At 43.8% G+C, this 15,309-nt stretch overlaps 1 protein-coding gene across 2 annotated transcripts in view; it reads right to left on the bottom strand.

The window, feature by feature from the left end:
- Window positions 1-15,309, bottom strand: part of LOC110490897 (netrin-G1-like) — a 195,314-nt gene that overhangs the window by 105,562 nt on the left and 74,443 nt on the right. For both annotated transcript variants that reach the window (XM_036945701.1, XM_036945702.1), the window contains exon 2: window positions 13,149-13,792. In XM_036945701.1, coding sequence (XP_036801596.1) covers window positions 13,149-13,792 — 644 coding nt within the window. The remainder of the gene's footprint in view (window positions 1-13,148; window positions 13,793-15,309) is intronic.

The following is a 15,309-nucleotide window of genomic DNA, read 5'->3' as shown; positions in this document are numbered from 1 at the left end:
TCTACGCAGACGACACCATTCTGTATACTTCTGGCCCTTCTTTGGTCACTGTGTTAACAACCCTCCAGACGAGCTTCAATGCCATACAACTCTCCTTCCGTGGCCTCCAATTGCTGTTAAATACAAGTAAAAGTAAATGCATGCTCTTCAACCGATTGCTACCTGCACCTACCCGCCTGTCCAACATCACTACTCTGGACGGCTCTGACTTAGAATACGTGGACAACTACAAATACTTAGGTGCCTGGTTAGACTGTAAACTCTCCTTCCAGACCCATATCAAACATCTCCAATCCAAAGTTAAATCTAGAATTGGCTTCCTATTTCGCAACAAAGCATCCTTCACTCATGCTGCCAAACATACCCTTGTAAAAGTGACCATCCTACCAATCCTCGACTTTGGCGATGTCATTTACAAAATAGCCTCCAATACCCTACTCAACAAATTGGATGCAGTCTATCACAGTGCAATCCGTTTTGTCACCAAAGCCCCATATTCTACCCACCATTGCGCCCTGTATGCTCTCGTTGGCTGGCCCTCGCTTCATACTCGTCGACAAACCCACTGGCTCCATGTCATCTACAAGACCCTGCTAGGTAAAGTCCCCCCTTATCTCAGCTCGCTGGTCACCATAGCATCTCCCACCTGTAGCACACGCTCCAGCAGGTATATCTCTCTAGTCACCCCCAAAACCAATTCTTTCTTTGGCCGCCTCTCCTTCCAGTTCTCTGCTGCCAATGACTGGAACGAACTACAAAAATCTCTGAAACAGGAAATACTTATCTCCCTCACTAGCTTTAAGCACCAACTGTCAGAGCAGCTCACAGATTACTGCACCTGTACATAGCCCACCTATAATTTAGCCCAAACAACTACCTCTTTCCCTACTCTATTTAATTAATTTATTTATTTTGCTCCTTTGCACCCCATTATTTTTATTTCTACTTTGCACATTCTTCCATTGCAAATCTACCATTCCAGTGTTTTACTTGCTATATTGTATTTACTTTGCCACCATGGCCTTTTTTTGCCTTTACCTCCCTTATCTCACCTCATTTGCTCACATCGTATATAGACTTGTTTATACTGTATTATTGACTGTATGTTTGTTTTACTCCATGTGTAACTCTGTGTCGTTGTATGTGTCGAACTGCTTTGCTTTATCTTGGCCAGGTCTCAATTGTAAATGAGAACTTGTTCTCAACTAGCCTACCTGGTTAAATAAAGGTGAAATAAATAAATAAAAAATCACCGCCATGATTATAGTGTAACCCTGTAAGTGTATCCCCAGATGGGCTACTGATTGCTGTATGAGGTAATGGGTCACTGATAACACATTCTGTAGGCTAGTTATGTTCAGAATACAACGACTAATAAAAACTGCTGATGCTAAAAAGATGAAACGCTGAAACTACAGCACAAGGTGAAGGTGTAGAGAGAGAGAGAGACTGAGGAAAAAGAGAGAGAGAGAGAGACAGAAACTGAGGAGAGAGAGAGAGGGGGGAGAGAGAGAGAAACTGAGGAGAGAGAGAGAGACAGAGAAACGGAGGAGAGAGAGGGAGAGGGGGGGAGAAACTGAGGAGAGAGAGACAGATAAACTGAGGAGAGAGAGAGAGACAGAGAAACTGAGGAGAGAGAGAGAGAGAGACAGAGACAGAGAAACTGAGGAGAGAGAGAGACAGAGAAACTGAGGAGTGAGAGAGAGAGAGAGAGAGAGAGAGAGAGAGACAGAGACAGAGAAACTGAGGAGAGAGAGAGACAGAGAAACTGAGGAGTGAGAGAGAGAGAGAGAGAGAGAGAGAGACAGACAGAGAGAGAGACAGAGAAACTGAGGAGAGAGAGAGAGACAGAAACAGAGGAGAGAGAGAGAGAGAGAGAGAGAGACAGAGAGAGACAGAGAAACTGAGGAGAGAGAGAGAGAGAGAGAGAGATAGAGAGAGAGAGAGAGAGAGAAACTGATAAGAGAGAGAGAGAGAGAGAAACTGAGGAGAGAGAGAGAGGAGAGAGTGCAAGAGAGAGAGAGAGAGAGAGAGAGAGAAACAGGGAGAGAACTGAGGAGAAGAGATGTGGAAGGACTTATTCAGCAGAGGAAGTGAACAGGGAGAAATATGAAATTAGCACAAATTGATTATCTGTCCACCATGGGCAGCCCTAGGAGCAACTCAAGCAGAGGAGGAGAGGAGGAGAAAAAAACAGATTGCCTTCTAAAATCGCTGGCTGGGCTGCTTCCTCTGGAGAGGTGGAATAGCTGGGCCGCTTCCTCTTGGGAGATAGAATAGAGCTAACTGAACTGCTCATCCACGGGTCCAACAGCTGTATGCAAACTACAGGCCTATTACTATAACAGTGGTATGGAAATAGCAAAGTAATAACAGTATAATAAAATACATTGATATGTTTTCATGTTTCTATGTTCATTTGTCATGAAATAGCCCTCCAGCTAAATGGATTGGGCTAATTAGGATATACACTAGTTTAAAAGTTTGGGGTCACTTAGAAATGTCTTTGTTTTTCAAAGAAAAGCATTTTTTTTGTCCATTAAAATAACATAAAATTGATCAGAAATACAGTGTGGACATTGTTAATGTTGTAAATTAATATTGTAGCTGGAAACGGCTGATTTTTTACGGAAAATCTACAGAGGCCCATTATCAGCGACCATCACTCCTGTGTTATAATGGCACGTTGTGTTAGCTAATCCAAGTTCATAATTTTAAAAGGCTAATTGATCATTAGAAAACCCTTTTGCAATTACGTTAGCACAGCTGAAAACTGTTGTTCTGATTAAAGAAGCAATAAAACTGGCCTTCTTTAGACTAGTTGAGTATCTGGAGCATCAGCATTTGTGGGATCGATTACAGGCTCAAAAGGGCCAGAAACAAGGACGTTTCTTCTGAAACTCGTCAGTCTATTCTTGTTCTGAGAATTTAAGGTTATTCCATGCGAGAAATTGCCAAGAAACTGAAGATCTCATTCAACGCTGTGTACTACTCCCTTCACAGAACAGCATAAACTGGCTCTAACCCAAATAAAAAGAGGATTGGGAGGCCCCGGTGCACAACTGATCAAGAGGACAAGTACATTAGAGTGTATAGTTTGAGAAACAGACACCTCACAAGTCCTCAACTGGCAGCTTCATTAAATAGTATCCGCAAAACACCAGTCCCGAAGACACCGATCCCGAAGACACCGATCCCGAAGACACTGATCCCAAAGACACCGATCCCGAAGACACCGATCCCGAAGACACCGATCCCGAAGAAGTGGTAAATAAAAATACATGAAATTAAATAGCCATTTGCTTATTCGGCTTAATCTACCAACCAATCATCTCCCACAACACCTTTCCCTCCCCGTACGCAAGCACACCACAAGCATAGAGCCATGCCTTGCTGTCGTGTGATTCGCTAAAATTTAATTATGACAAATGGTTTACTCAGTAGGTCACTCCCATAGAATTTTATGGTCACTAAGGACAATTTTGAATCCTTGATGTGCCAAGCTTATTTGAGCTGTGCGTAATAGCCTTGGGACGAGGTGCTGCAAGCCCTGAAATAACATATACGGTTTATAAGTCGAGGAGGTCTGTCCCTTCGTCCCTTAGAGGCAAACGGCACAGCAATGTGCTGTTTCAGAGATAGAGGAGTTCAGTGTGCAACAGACAGGACAGGGTTAGGAAAACATTTGGCTTACTCACACCCAGTCAGTCAGTCAGACACTCAGTCAGTCAGTCGATCATGCGCACACACACACAGCCTCTTTAATGCATTCAATGATACTGGGACAGACAGAAAAAGTGAGCATACATTTCTCCCATTGAACTGACTACCTGTCTACCACAGGATAATGGTGAAGAATCTACAACTGTAGGTCTTTACCTTCCTTCCCACACTGCCTTGCAGCAGATGTCTGGGTAGGAAATTGAAACTCCCAAGGGCTGGATGTTAAATTGGTGAAACAAACTTGTATTTATTCTTTTCATCCAACTTTTTTTTTAGATGTTGGTTAGAGAAAAGTTGCAAAATAGCAGGTTAAAGTTGTGTTCATTGGGCGCTTCCAAATTCCCCATTTCACTGACAGCGGGGGAACTCGAATTGTGGAATTAGATGCTTGACATCCATTTCTCAAAAAAAAACTGTTGTTTAAGGGAGCCTGCTGCGTCTATCCTGGCCAGTAAGCACTAGCCACGCACACACTCAGAAGTGAATTCTAGAAACTAAAAGGATTCATCGGGTGTCCCCATAGAATAACCCTTTTAAAGAACACTTGTTGGTTACAAGGAGAACCGTTTCTACTTGAGGGTTCAACATTGAGCCCAAAATGGTTCAACCTGGAACTGTTCCTTCTGATGGTGGTGTGTGTTCATGTATAATTCAGAGGAGGGATCGAGGGCCATTAGAGTGTTAGATGAGAGAGAGAGAGAGAGAGATAGGGAGAGATGTTATGCTCTCTGTCTTCCTTTGCCCTCCCTCCCTCCCTCTCTCTCCCTCTCTTTCTCTCTGGCATGATAGCCTTGACTTCGAACTGGAGGTTGGGTGGTATATTTTTCATCCCTCAATGACAGAATTGAAAACCAGGCATGAATAACGAATGCTGTTTCCACAAAACAACTTTTAGTATGCATTGACTAGGCGTCTACTGTTGGTATGCATTGACTAGGCGTCTACTGTTGGTATGGATTGACTAGGCGTCTACTGTTAGTATGCATTGACTAGGCGTCTACTGTTAGTATGCATTGACTAGGCGTCTACTGTTAGTATGGATTGACTAGGCGTCTACTGTTAGTATGCATTGACGAGGTGTCTACTGTTAGTATGCATTGACTAGGCATCTACTGTTAGTATGCATTGACTAGGCTTCTACTGTTAGTATGCATTGACTAGGCATCTACTGTTAGTATGCATTGACTAGGCGTCTACTGTTGGTATGGATTGACTAGGCGTCTACTGTTAGTATGCATTGACTAGGCATCTACTGTTAGTATGCATTAACTAGGCGTCTACTGTTAGTATGCATTGACTAGGCATCTACTGTTAGTATGGATTGACTAGGCATCTACTGTTAGTATGCATTGACTAGGCATCTACTGTTAGTATGCATTGACTAGGCTTCTACTGTTAGTATGCATTGACTAGGCATCTACTGTTAGTATGCATTGACTAGGCGTCTACTGTTAGTATGCATTGACTAGGCGTCTAGTTTGACCAACTTTGTCCTCTTTGTCCTCTCGGTCTCATCCTCTCGTTCTCTTTCTTCCCCTGACCTACTTTGGGCAGCTTGTAATATTGCTACGGCTCTATTCCTTTGTCCCTCAGTGTTCTGGAGAAGACTGGGATCTTTCAAGTCTCTCCTGTCTTATCCTAGCAGCTGGAGAAGTCCATACCAGTGAATAACGCTGGATGGATCCCACCTCCCTGGCCCTGCCCAATTGCTCCCAATACGTCCTGTGGAATTGTATTCTGGGGGGTTAAGGAGCTTATTTGTCTTGGAAAGGGCTAAGCAGTGATTCGCCATGGGAGCGGGAGGGCAGTGTAAAACCTTTCTGTGCAGAGTATCTCATTAAAGCTGAACTCTGTGTTTGTTACCTCTTGGAACACAGAGGGGGGGGGGGCATTTCCTCACAGCCCCACATCACTCACTCCTTCCCCAAATCATCCAGCCGCCTGGTATAAACCACTACTCCAGTCTGATAACTCACAATCACCAGTCCCACAAGGATGTATCCTTCTCGTCAACATTTAGAACGATAGGAGAGAACATTTCTTACAATGTCATTCTTCATTTTATAGAAGGCAGCAGAACTTATCTTTGTTCCCCAACTATTGTCCATTGTTAATTTCCCTTTGATTATTTTGTTCAATAACGTCCCTGGTCATCCCGCAAAACAAAAGAGGCAGAAATGATATTTCTGTGTAAGGCATTCAATGTCACACTCCCTTACAGCACACGGCTAGGCTATATGTCCCACTAATCCACTCTAGAGGGAGTAACAGTGCATCCTGCTGTCTGTTCCTGAATCCACCGTCAACTGCTTTTGGATATTTTACCTTTCCCGGTAATAGACCAATGAGAATCCCTAGAGGAGCCATCGTTCACACGCTATGAAGGTATAAACGACGAATGCACCCACTCCAATATCCAAAACCAAGCCTTGAGGCTTCAGTTCCTCTGCTCTGCATACTGCTCTGTGATCCATCATCCATGAAGAGTAAAACAAGAACAATTAAGTATTCATTTCACCTTCCCCTTTAACCATATTCAGGGAAGTTAAATTAGAAATCACAGCGGAAAACAGTTACACTTAAGTCAATGCCTCGGCAACTCTTTGACTCTTTTAACTGCATCAAGACAAACAAGAGGAAACATTGTCTATCTCTCTAACTGCTAGCTAACAGGGTAATATGTTGTTGTGTTTATGTTGTTGTATCTCTGTAACTGCTAGCTAACAGGGTAATATCATGTTGTGTTTATGTTGTTGTATCTCTGTAACTGCTAGCTAACAGGGTAATATCATGTTGTGTTATATTGTTGTATCTCTGTAAATACTAGCTAACAGGGTAATATCATGTTGTGTTATATTATTGTATCACTGTAAATACTAGCTAACAGGGTAATATCATGTTGTGTTATATTGTTGTATCACTGTAAATACTAGCTAACAGGGTAATATCATGTTGTGTTTATGTTGTTGTATCTCTCTAACTGCTAGCTAACAGGGTAATATCATGTTGTGTTTATGTTGTTGTATCTCTCTAACTGCTAGCTAACAGGGTAATATCATGTTGTGTTTATGTTGTTGTATCTCTCTAACTGCTAGCTAACAGGGTAATATCATGTTGTGTTTATGTTGTTGTATCTCTCTAACTGCTAGCTAACAGGGTAATATCATGTTGTGTTATATTGTTGTATCACTGTAAATACTAGCTAACAGGGTAATATCATGTTGTGTTTATGTTGTTGTATCTCTGTAACTGCTAGCTAACAGGGTAATATCATGTTGTGTTATATTGTTGTATCTCTGTAAATACTAGCTAACAGGGTAATATCATGTTGTGTTATATTATTGTATCACTGTAAATACTAGCTAACAGGGTAATATCATGTTGTGTTATATTGTTGTATCACTGTAAATACTAGCTAACAGGGTAATATCATGTTGTGTTTATGTTGTTGTATCTCTCTAACTGCTAGCTAACAGGGTAATATCATGTTGTGTTTATGTTGTTGTATCTCTCTAACTGCTAGCTAACAGGGTAATATCATGTTGTGTTTATGTTGTTGTATCTCTGTAACTGCTAGCTAACAGGGTAATATCATGTTGTGTTTATGTTGTTGTATCTCTCTAACTGCTAGCTAACAGGGTAATATCATGTTGTGTTTATGTTGTTGTATCTCTGTAACTGTTAGCTAACAGGGTAATATCATGTTGTGTTTATGTTGTTGTATCTCTCTAACTGCTAGCTAACAGGGTAATATCATGTTGTGTTTATGTTGTTGTATCTCTCTAACTGCTAGCTAACAGGGTAATATCATGTTGTGTTATATTGTTGTATCACTGTAAATACTAGCTAACAGGGCAATATCATGTTGTGTTTATGTTGTTGTATCTCTGTAACTGCTAGCTAACAGGGTAATATCATGTTGTGTTTATGTTGTTGTATCTCTCTAACTGCTAGCTAACAGGGTAATATCATGTTGTGTTTATGTTGTTGTATCTCTGTAACTGTTAGCTAACAGGGTAATATCATGTTGTGTTTATGTTGTTGTATGTCTCTCCGGAGATATTAAACACTAATTAGAACAAATGTGGTGACCCGATGTGTTCCGATGCTTCTACCTCTGATCTACCTTCCATCAGCTAATAAACAGCTGAGCCAGTTGCTGCTCATCAAATTAAAATAGTGTGTTAGCTAGAAAGCTGAGAGAGGATCTTTGCTGATTAAGGAAGCTGACGGCTGTAGAACACTTAAAGATCATTAAAGGTAGACTAGTACTAACTGGAGGATGGGGGATTCATCCCAAATGGCACGTTATTCGTCCTATGGGCCCTCATCAAAAGTAGTGCAGTACAAAGGGAATAGGGCACCATTGGGGACACAGGCAACATGTACGATGTACGGCACATCTCTTTAGTATTTCAGTTAGTAGAAACAGGGTTCTGTAAATGTGTTCAGGACTGGGGCAGTAAATGTGTTCAGGACTAGGGCAGTTAGTAGAAACAGGGTTCTGTAAATGTGTTCAGTACTGGGGCAGTTAGTAGAAACAGGGTTCTGTAAATGTGTTCAGGACTGGGGCAGTTAGTAGAAACAGGGTTCTGTAAATGTGTTCCCTACTGGGGCAGTTAGTAGAAACAGGGTTCTGTAAATGTGTTCACTACTGGGGCAGTACATGTGTTCAGTACTAGGGCAGTAAATGTGTTCACTACTGGGGCAGTAAATGTGTTCAGTACGGGGGCAGTTAGTAGAAACAGGGTTCTGTAAATGTGTTCACTACTGGGGCAGTACATGTGTTCAGTACTGGGGTAGTAAATGTGTTCAGTACTGGGGCAGTAAATGTGTTCAGTACTGGGGCAGTAAATGTGTTCAGTACTGGGGCAGTAAATGTGTTCAGTACTGGGGCAGTAAATGTGTTCACTACTGGGGCAGTAAATGTGTTCAGTACTAGGGCAGTAAATGTGTTCACTACTGGGGCAGTAAATGTGTTCACTACTGGGGCAGTTAGTAGAAACAGGGTTCTGTAAATGTGTTCACTACTGGGGCAGTACATGTGTTCAGTAGTAGGTCAGTAAATGTGTTCACTACTGGGGCAGTAAATGTGTTCACTACTGGGGCAGTTAGTAGAAACAGGGTTCTGTAAATGTGTTCAGGACTGGGGCAGTTAGTAGAAACAGGGTTCTGTAAATGTGTTCACTACTGGGGCAGTTAGTAGAAACAGGGTTCTGTAAATGTGTTCACTACTGGGGCAGTACATGTGTTCAGTAGTAGGGCAGTAAATGTGTTCACTACTGGGGCAGTAACTGTGTTCAGTACTGGGGCAGTTAGTAGAAACAGGGTTCTGTAAATGTGTTCACTACTGGGGCAGTACATGTGTTCAGTACTGGGGTAGTAAATGTGTTCAGTACTGGGGCAGTAAATGTGTTCAGTACTGGGGCAGTAAATGTGTTCAGTACTGGGGCAGTAAATGTGTTCTTTACTGGGGCAGTAAATGTGTTCACTACTGGGCTGGGGCAGTAAATGTGTTCAGTACTAGGGCAGTAAATGTGTTCACTACTGGGGCAGTAAATGTGTTCACTACTGGGGCAGTTAGTAGAAACAGGGTTCTGTAAATGTGTTCAGTACTGGGGCAGTTAGTAGAAACAGGGTTCTGTAAATGTGTTCAGGACTGGGGCAGTTAGTAGAAACAGGGTTCTGTAAATGTGTTCCCTACTGGGGCAGTTAGTAGAAACAGGGTTCTGTAAATGTGTTCACTACTGGGGCAGTACATGTGTTCAGTACTGGGGCAGTAAATGTGTTCAGTACTGGGGCAGTAAATGTGTTCAGTACTGGGGCAGTTAGTAGAAACAGGGTTCTGTAAATGTGTTCACTACTGGGGCAGTACATGTGTTCAGTACTGGGGCAGTAAATGTGTTCAGTACTGGGGCAGTAAATGTGTTCACTACTGGGGCAGTAAATGTGTTCAGTACTGGGGCAGTAAATGTGTTCACTACTGGGGCAGTACATGTGTTCAGTACTGGGGCAGTAAATGTGTTCACTACTGGGGCAGTACATGTGTTCAGTACTGGGGCAGTTAGTAGATACAGGTTTCTGTAAATGTGTTCAGTACTAGGGCAAAAGGTAGAAACATTATTTTCTGAAAAGCAGTTCCACTATCAAGAGTTAAACGAATTGGTTAGGAAAGGAACCCTTTAGACTGGCATATTCTTGGCTCAAAGCAGAAATAACTAAATGTGATTCTCCCTAAAACAGCTGTAGATATTCTTAAGAGGTGAATTGTAGTGATGCTGATTGATTGCAAGGCCGTGTTTTGCCGTGAGTACAATTCTTTTTCAGTTTGGGTGATTCATATTACAAATCCAATTAATTTCTATCAGCCCAGCGTGTCAGCGCCTACAGTAGCTGACATAAACTATCAGAATTTACATTACATTATCTTTTTGGCATGTGTAACAGTGGTGAGACATTAACTATGTATTACGGACATGACAATGTATATTTCATATCAGTCAAACTGAATCCTGAACTATCCTGCTCTATCAATTATTCTGTCCAGAATCACACTGTATTATTTTGGCAATACTCACTAAATAATAAAACAAACTGTAGCCACACACCAAAGACACACACAATAACATTATAAAGCACACGTAAACCCAGTCAACCTCTGACTGGAAACAAATTAAAATCTGTGGCAGAAAAAGGCTCCATACGTTGGAACCTCATTGTGAAAGAACTCAACTAAACTAGCCAAGGTAACATGTAACACATAGAGCAATCGTCTGTTTTGTACCATGTATACTTAGAATAGCAAAGTATTAGTCTATTTTGTTGAAAAATACAAAAAATGTTGCCTTCATCAAAGCACATTGTGAGAGCTTACCTACTTGATCTCTGACGGAAACGTGGACCCCATTACAATATGTAGAGGGAACATCATGGACCCCATAACAATATGTAGAGGGAACATCGTGGAGACCATAACAATATGCGGAGGGAACATCGTGGAGACCATAACAACGTGCAGAGGGAACATCGTGGAGACCATAACAACGTGCAGAGGGAACATCATGGACCCCATAACAACGTGCAGAGGGAACATCGTGGAGACCATAACAACGTGCAGAGGGAACATCATGGACCCCATAACAACGTGCAGAGGGAACATCGTGGAGACCATAACAACGTGCAGAGGGAACGTCATGGACCCCATAACAACGTAAAGAGGGAACATCGTGGAGACCAAATCAACGCGCAGAGGGAACATCGTGGAGACCATAACAACGTGCAGAGGGAACATCGTGGAGACCATAACAACGCGCAGAGGGAACATCGTGGAGACCATAACAACGTGCAGAGGGAACATCGTGGAGACCATAACAACGTGCAGAGGGAACATCATGGACCCCATAACAACGTGCAGAGGGAACATCGTGGACCCCATAACATTGTAAAGAGGGAACGTCATGGACCCCATAACAACGTGCAGAGGGAACATCATGGACCCCATAACAATGTGCAGAGGGAACGTCATGGACCCCATAACATTGTAAAGAGGGAACGTCATGGACCCCATAACAACGTGCAGAGGGAACATCATGGACCCCATAACAATGTGCAGAGGGAACGTCATGGACCCCATGACAATATGTGGAGGGACCATCGTGGAGACCATAACAACGTGCAGAGGGAACGTCATGGACCCCATAACATTGTAAAGAGGGAACGTCATGGACCCCATAACATTGTAAAGAGGGAACGTCATGGACCCCATAACAACGTGCAGAGGGAACGTCATGGACCCCATAACATTGTAAAGAGGGAACGTCATGGACCCCATAACAACGTGCAGAGGGAATGTCATGGACCCCATGACAATATGTAGAGGGACCATCGTGGAGACCATAACAACGTAAAGAGGGAACATCATGGACCCCATAACAATATGTAGAGGGAACATCATGGACCCCATAACAACGTAAAGAGGGAACATCATGGACCCCATAACAACGTGCAGAGGGAACGTCATGGACCCCATGACAATATGTAGAGGGACCATCGTGGAGACCATAACAACGTAAAGAGGGAACATCATGGACCCCATAACAATATGTAGAGGGAACATCATGGACCCCATAACAACGTAAAGAGGGAACATCATGGACCCCATAACAATATGTAGAGGGACCATCGTGGAGACCATAACAACGTGCAGAGGGAACATCATGGACCCCATGACAATATGTAGAGGGACCATCGTGGAGACCATAACAACGTAAAGAGGGAACATCATGGACCCCATAACAATATGTAGAGGGAACATCATGGACCCCATAACAACGTAAAGAGGGAACATCATGGACCCCATAACAATATGCGGAGGGAACATCGTGGAGACCATAACAACGTGCAGAGGGAACATCGTGGAGACCATAACAACGTGCAGAGGGAACATCGTGGAGACCATAACAACGCGCAGAGGGAACATCGTGGAGACCATAACAACGTGCAGAGGGAACATCGTGGAGACCATAACAACGTGCAGAGGGAACATCATGGACCCCATAACAACGTGCAGAGGGAACGTCATGGACCCCATAACATTGTAAAGAGGGAACGTCATGGACCCCATAACAACGTGCAGAGGGAACATCATGGACCCCATAACAATGTGCAGAGGGAACGTCATGGACCCCATGACAATATGTGGAGGGACCATCGTGGAGACCATAACAACGTGCAGAGGGAACGTCATGGACCCCATAACATTGTAAAGAGGGAACGTCATGGACCCCATAACATTGTAAAGAGGGAACGTCATGGACCCCATAACAACGTGCAGAGGGAACGTCATGGACCCCATGACAATATGTAGAGGGACCATCGTGGAGACCATAACAACGTAAAGAGGGAACATCATGGACCCCATAACAATATGTAGAGGGAACATCATGGACCCCATAACAACGTAAAGAGGGAACATCATGGACCCCATGACAATATGTAGAGGGACCATCGTGGAGACCATAACAACGTAAAGAGGGAACATCATGGACCCCATAACAATATGCGGAGGGAACATCATGGACCCCATAACAACGTAAAGAGGGAACATCATGGACCCCATAACAATATGTAGAGGGAACATCATGGACCCCATAACAACGTAAAGAGGGAACATCATGGACCCCATAACAATATGCGGAGGGAACATCGTGGAGACCATAACAACGTGCAGAGGGAACATCGTGGAGACCATAACAACGTGCAGAGGGAACATTGTGGAGACCATAACAATATGCAGAGGGAACATCGTGGAGACCATAACAACGTGCAAAGGGAACATTGTATGTCCAGGAGTTCGTTTTTCTAAAATGAACATGAAAAAAAAACAGTCATGTAAGATGCACAAGTGCACATAGTCCGAACCTTACCTGCCCTGCACCTTGATATCAGAGATGGCGTAGAAGTATCTGGACAGGTTGTTCTCGTCCACCATGGTGGCCCCGGTGGCCGGTCGGAGGAGCCGGACCCTCAGGTCTGTAATGGTGAAGAAGTCCCTCAGGTTCTTGGTAGTGTCTAACTGACCGTAGAGGGATGCCATGTTGTGGAGGTGTGGCCCGGCGAACAGTGCGAAACGGTCCTTGATCTCGAAGCGGACGGTTTTAGCGTTCTTCCACACGTAGCCCCTGGAGTATTCCTCGGTACAGATGATGTCTAGAAGTGTGTGCTGGGTCAGGTCCTGGACAGTCTTGTGCTCCATGGTGAAGGCGTCCAGACAGTCTGTGGCGTAGAACTGGTAGGGTTGCCAGGTCTTACCGTAGTCCAGAGACTTCTCCAGAACCATCTGTTCGGGTCGTCCGGACTCGAAGGTGACCACGATGTCGTCGGTCAGCTCAATGGTTTTTTTCCAGGACAGTGTGATGTTGACCAGGAGGGCCCTGGGGTATTTCTTCCAGGAACTGGACTGCCAGAAGGTTGTGGGGTTCCGACCTTCGAAATCGAACATGAGCTCCGGAGGGTGGGCCAGGTCCTCGTTTTGGGCGTCGCATTCGTTGTTACACATGTACGGATTCTCCTACAAGACAGGAAATAATAGAGAAAGAGAATAGGCAGAGATTTAGGAATCTTAACGGTAAACAATAATGCAGGTACCAAAAGCTCCTTTTTATGAGCCTTGAGTCCTCTATGTTGAAAAAAAATACTTGTAAGGATATACTCCCTGCGGCATACAGCACAGATGCCTAGTACGACTATGACACTGATAACTGTGTAATAGTAATTGATGTGCTTGTGGGGTCCAGGGCTCTAGCTGTGGTGCTGAATGAGTGACTCGTCCAGTAGAAAAGACCTAGAGACAGATTCATTTTTTTATGGGGACGTTTCAGAGAAGTCCCCCCTCCATCTCCCACTTACAACCCACCTCTTTAGAGAAGTCCTCCTCCACCTCCCACTTACACCCAACCTCTTCAGAGAAGTCCCCCTCCACTTACGACTTACAACCCACCTCTTCAGAGAAGTCCCCCCTCCATCTCCCACTAACAACCCACCTCTTCAGAGAAGTCCCCCTCCACCTACGACTTACAACATACCACTTCAGAGAAGTCCCCCTCCACCTACGACTTACAACATACCACTTCAGAGAAGTCCCCCTCCACCTACGACTTACCACATACCACTTCAGAGAAGTCCCCCTCCAGCTACGACTTACAACATACCACTTCAGAGAAGTCCCCCTCCAGCTACGACTTACAACATACCACTTCAGAGAAGTCCCCCTCCACCTACGACTTACAACATACCACTTCAGAGAAGTCCCCCTCCACCTACGACTTACAACATACCACTTCAGAGAAGTCCCCCTCCACCTGCGACTTACACTCACATCTTCTCATAGCCACACTGCAAGAACCAACGTCAGACAGGGTCTAGCATTTGTATCTTATATCATATTCACTGTATCGTTTATTAAATACTTATCTCTAGATCTTTGCTCTATTGCTCACACCATTATAAACAGCAGTAAAGTCCTGAGGGGGTGAATAGAGAATAGTCAGGAATACCTTGTGCCTAATGTGCTCGTTAGTAGCAAGTATAAAGTGAAGTTCAGTTTAACAAGGGGAGAATAAACCACTATCTTTCCAAAGTCATGTTTTTGCACAAAGGGAAAGGGGGATACCTAGTCAGTTGTTCAACTGAAATGTGTATTCTGCATTTAACCCAACCCCCTGAATCAGAGAGTTGCGGGGGGCTGCCAAAATCAAAATCCACATCTTCGGCACCTGAGGAACAGTGCTTAACTGCCTTGCTCAGGGGGAGAATAGCAGATTTGTACCTTGTCAGCTCAGGGATTCGATCCAGCAACCTTTCAGTTACTGACCCAATGATCTAACCACTAGGCTACCTGCCTGGCTCCATCAGAATTTCATGTCTGGATAACTCAATCAAATTTCAAATCAAATCTATCTATAAAGCCTTTCTTAGATCAGCGGATATCTCAAAGTGCTGTACAGAAACGCAGCCTAAAACCCCAAACAGCAAGCAATGCAGGTGTAGCAGCACAGTGGCTAGGAAAAACTCCCTAGAAAGGCCAAA

This window comes from Oncorhynchus mykiss, chromosome 15 (genome assembly GCF_013265735.2).
Source record: "Oncorhynchus mykiss isolate Arlee chromosome 15, USDA_OmykA_1.1, whole genome shotgun sequence".
NCBI lineage: Eukaryota > Metazoa > Chordata > Actinopteri > Salmoniformes > Salmonidae > Oncorhynchus > Oncorhynchus mykiss.
Note: the sequence above shows the minus strand (reverse complement) of the source record. Positions and strands in the feature narration are given on the sequence as shown.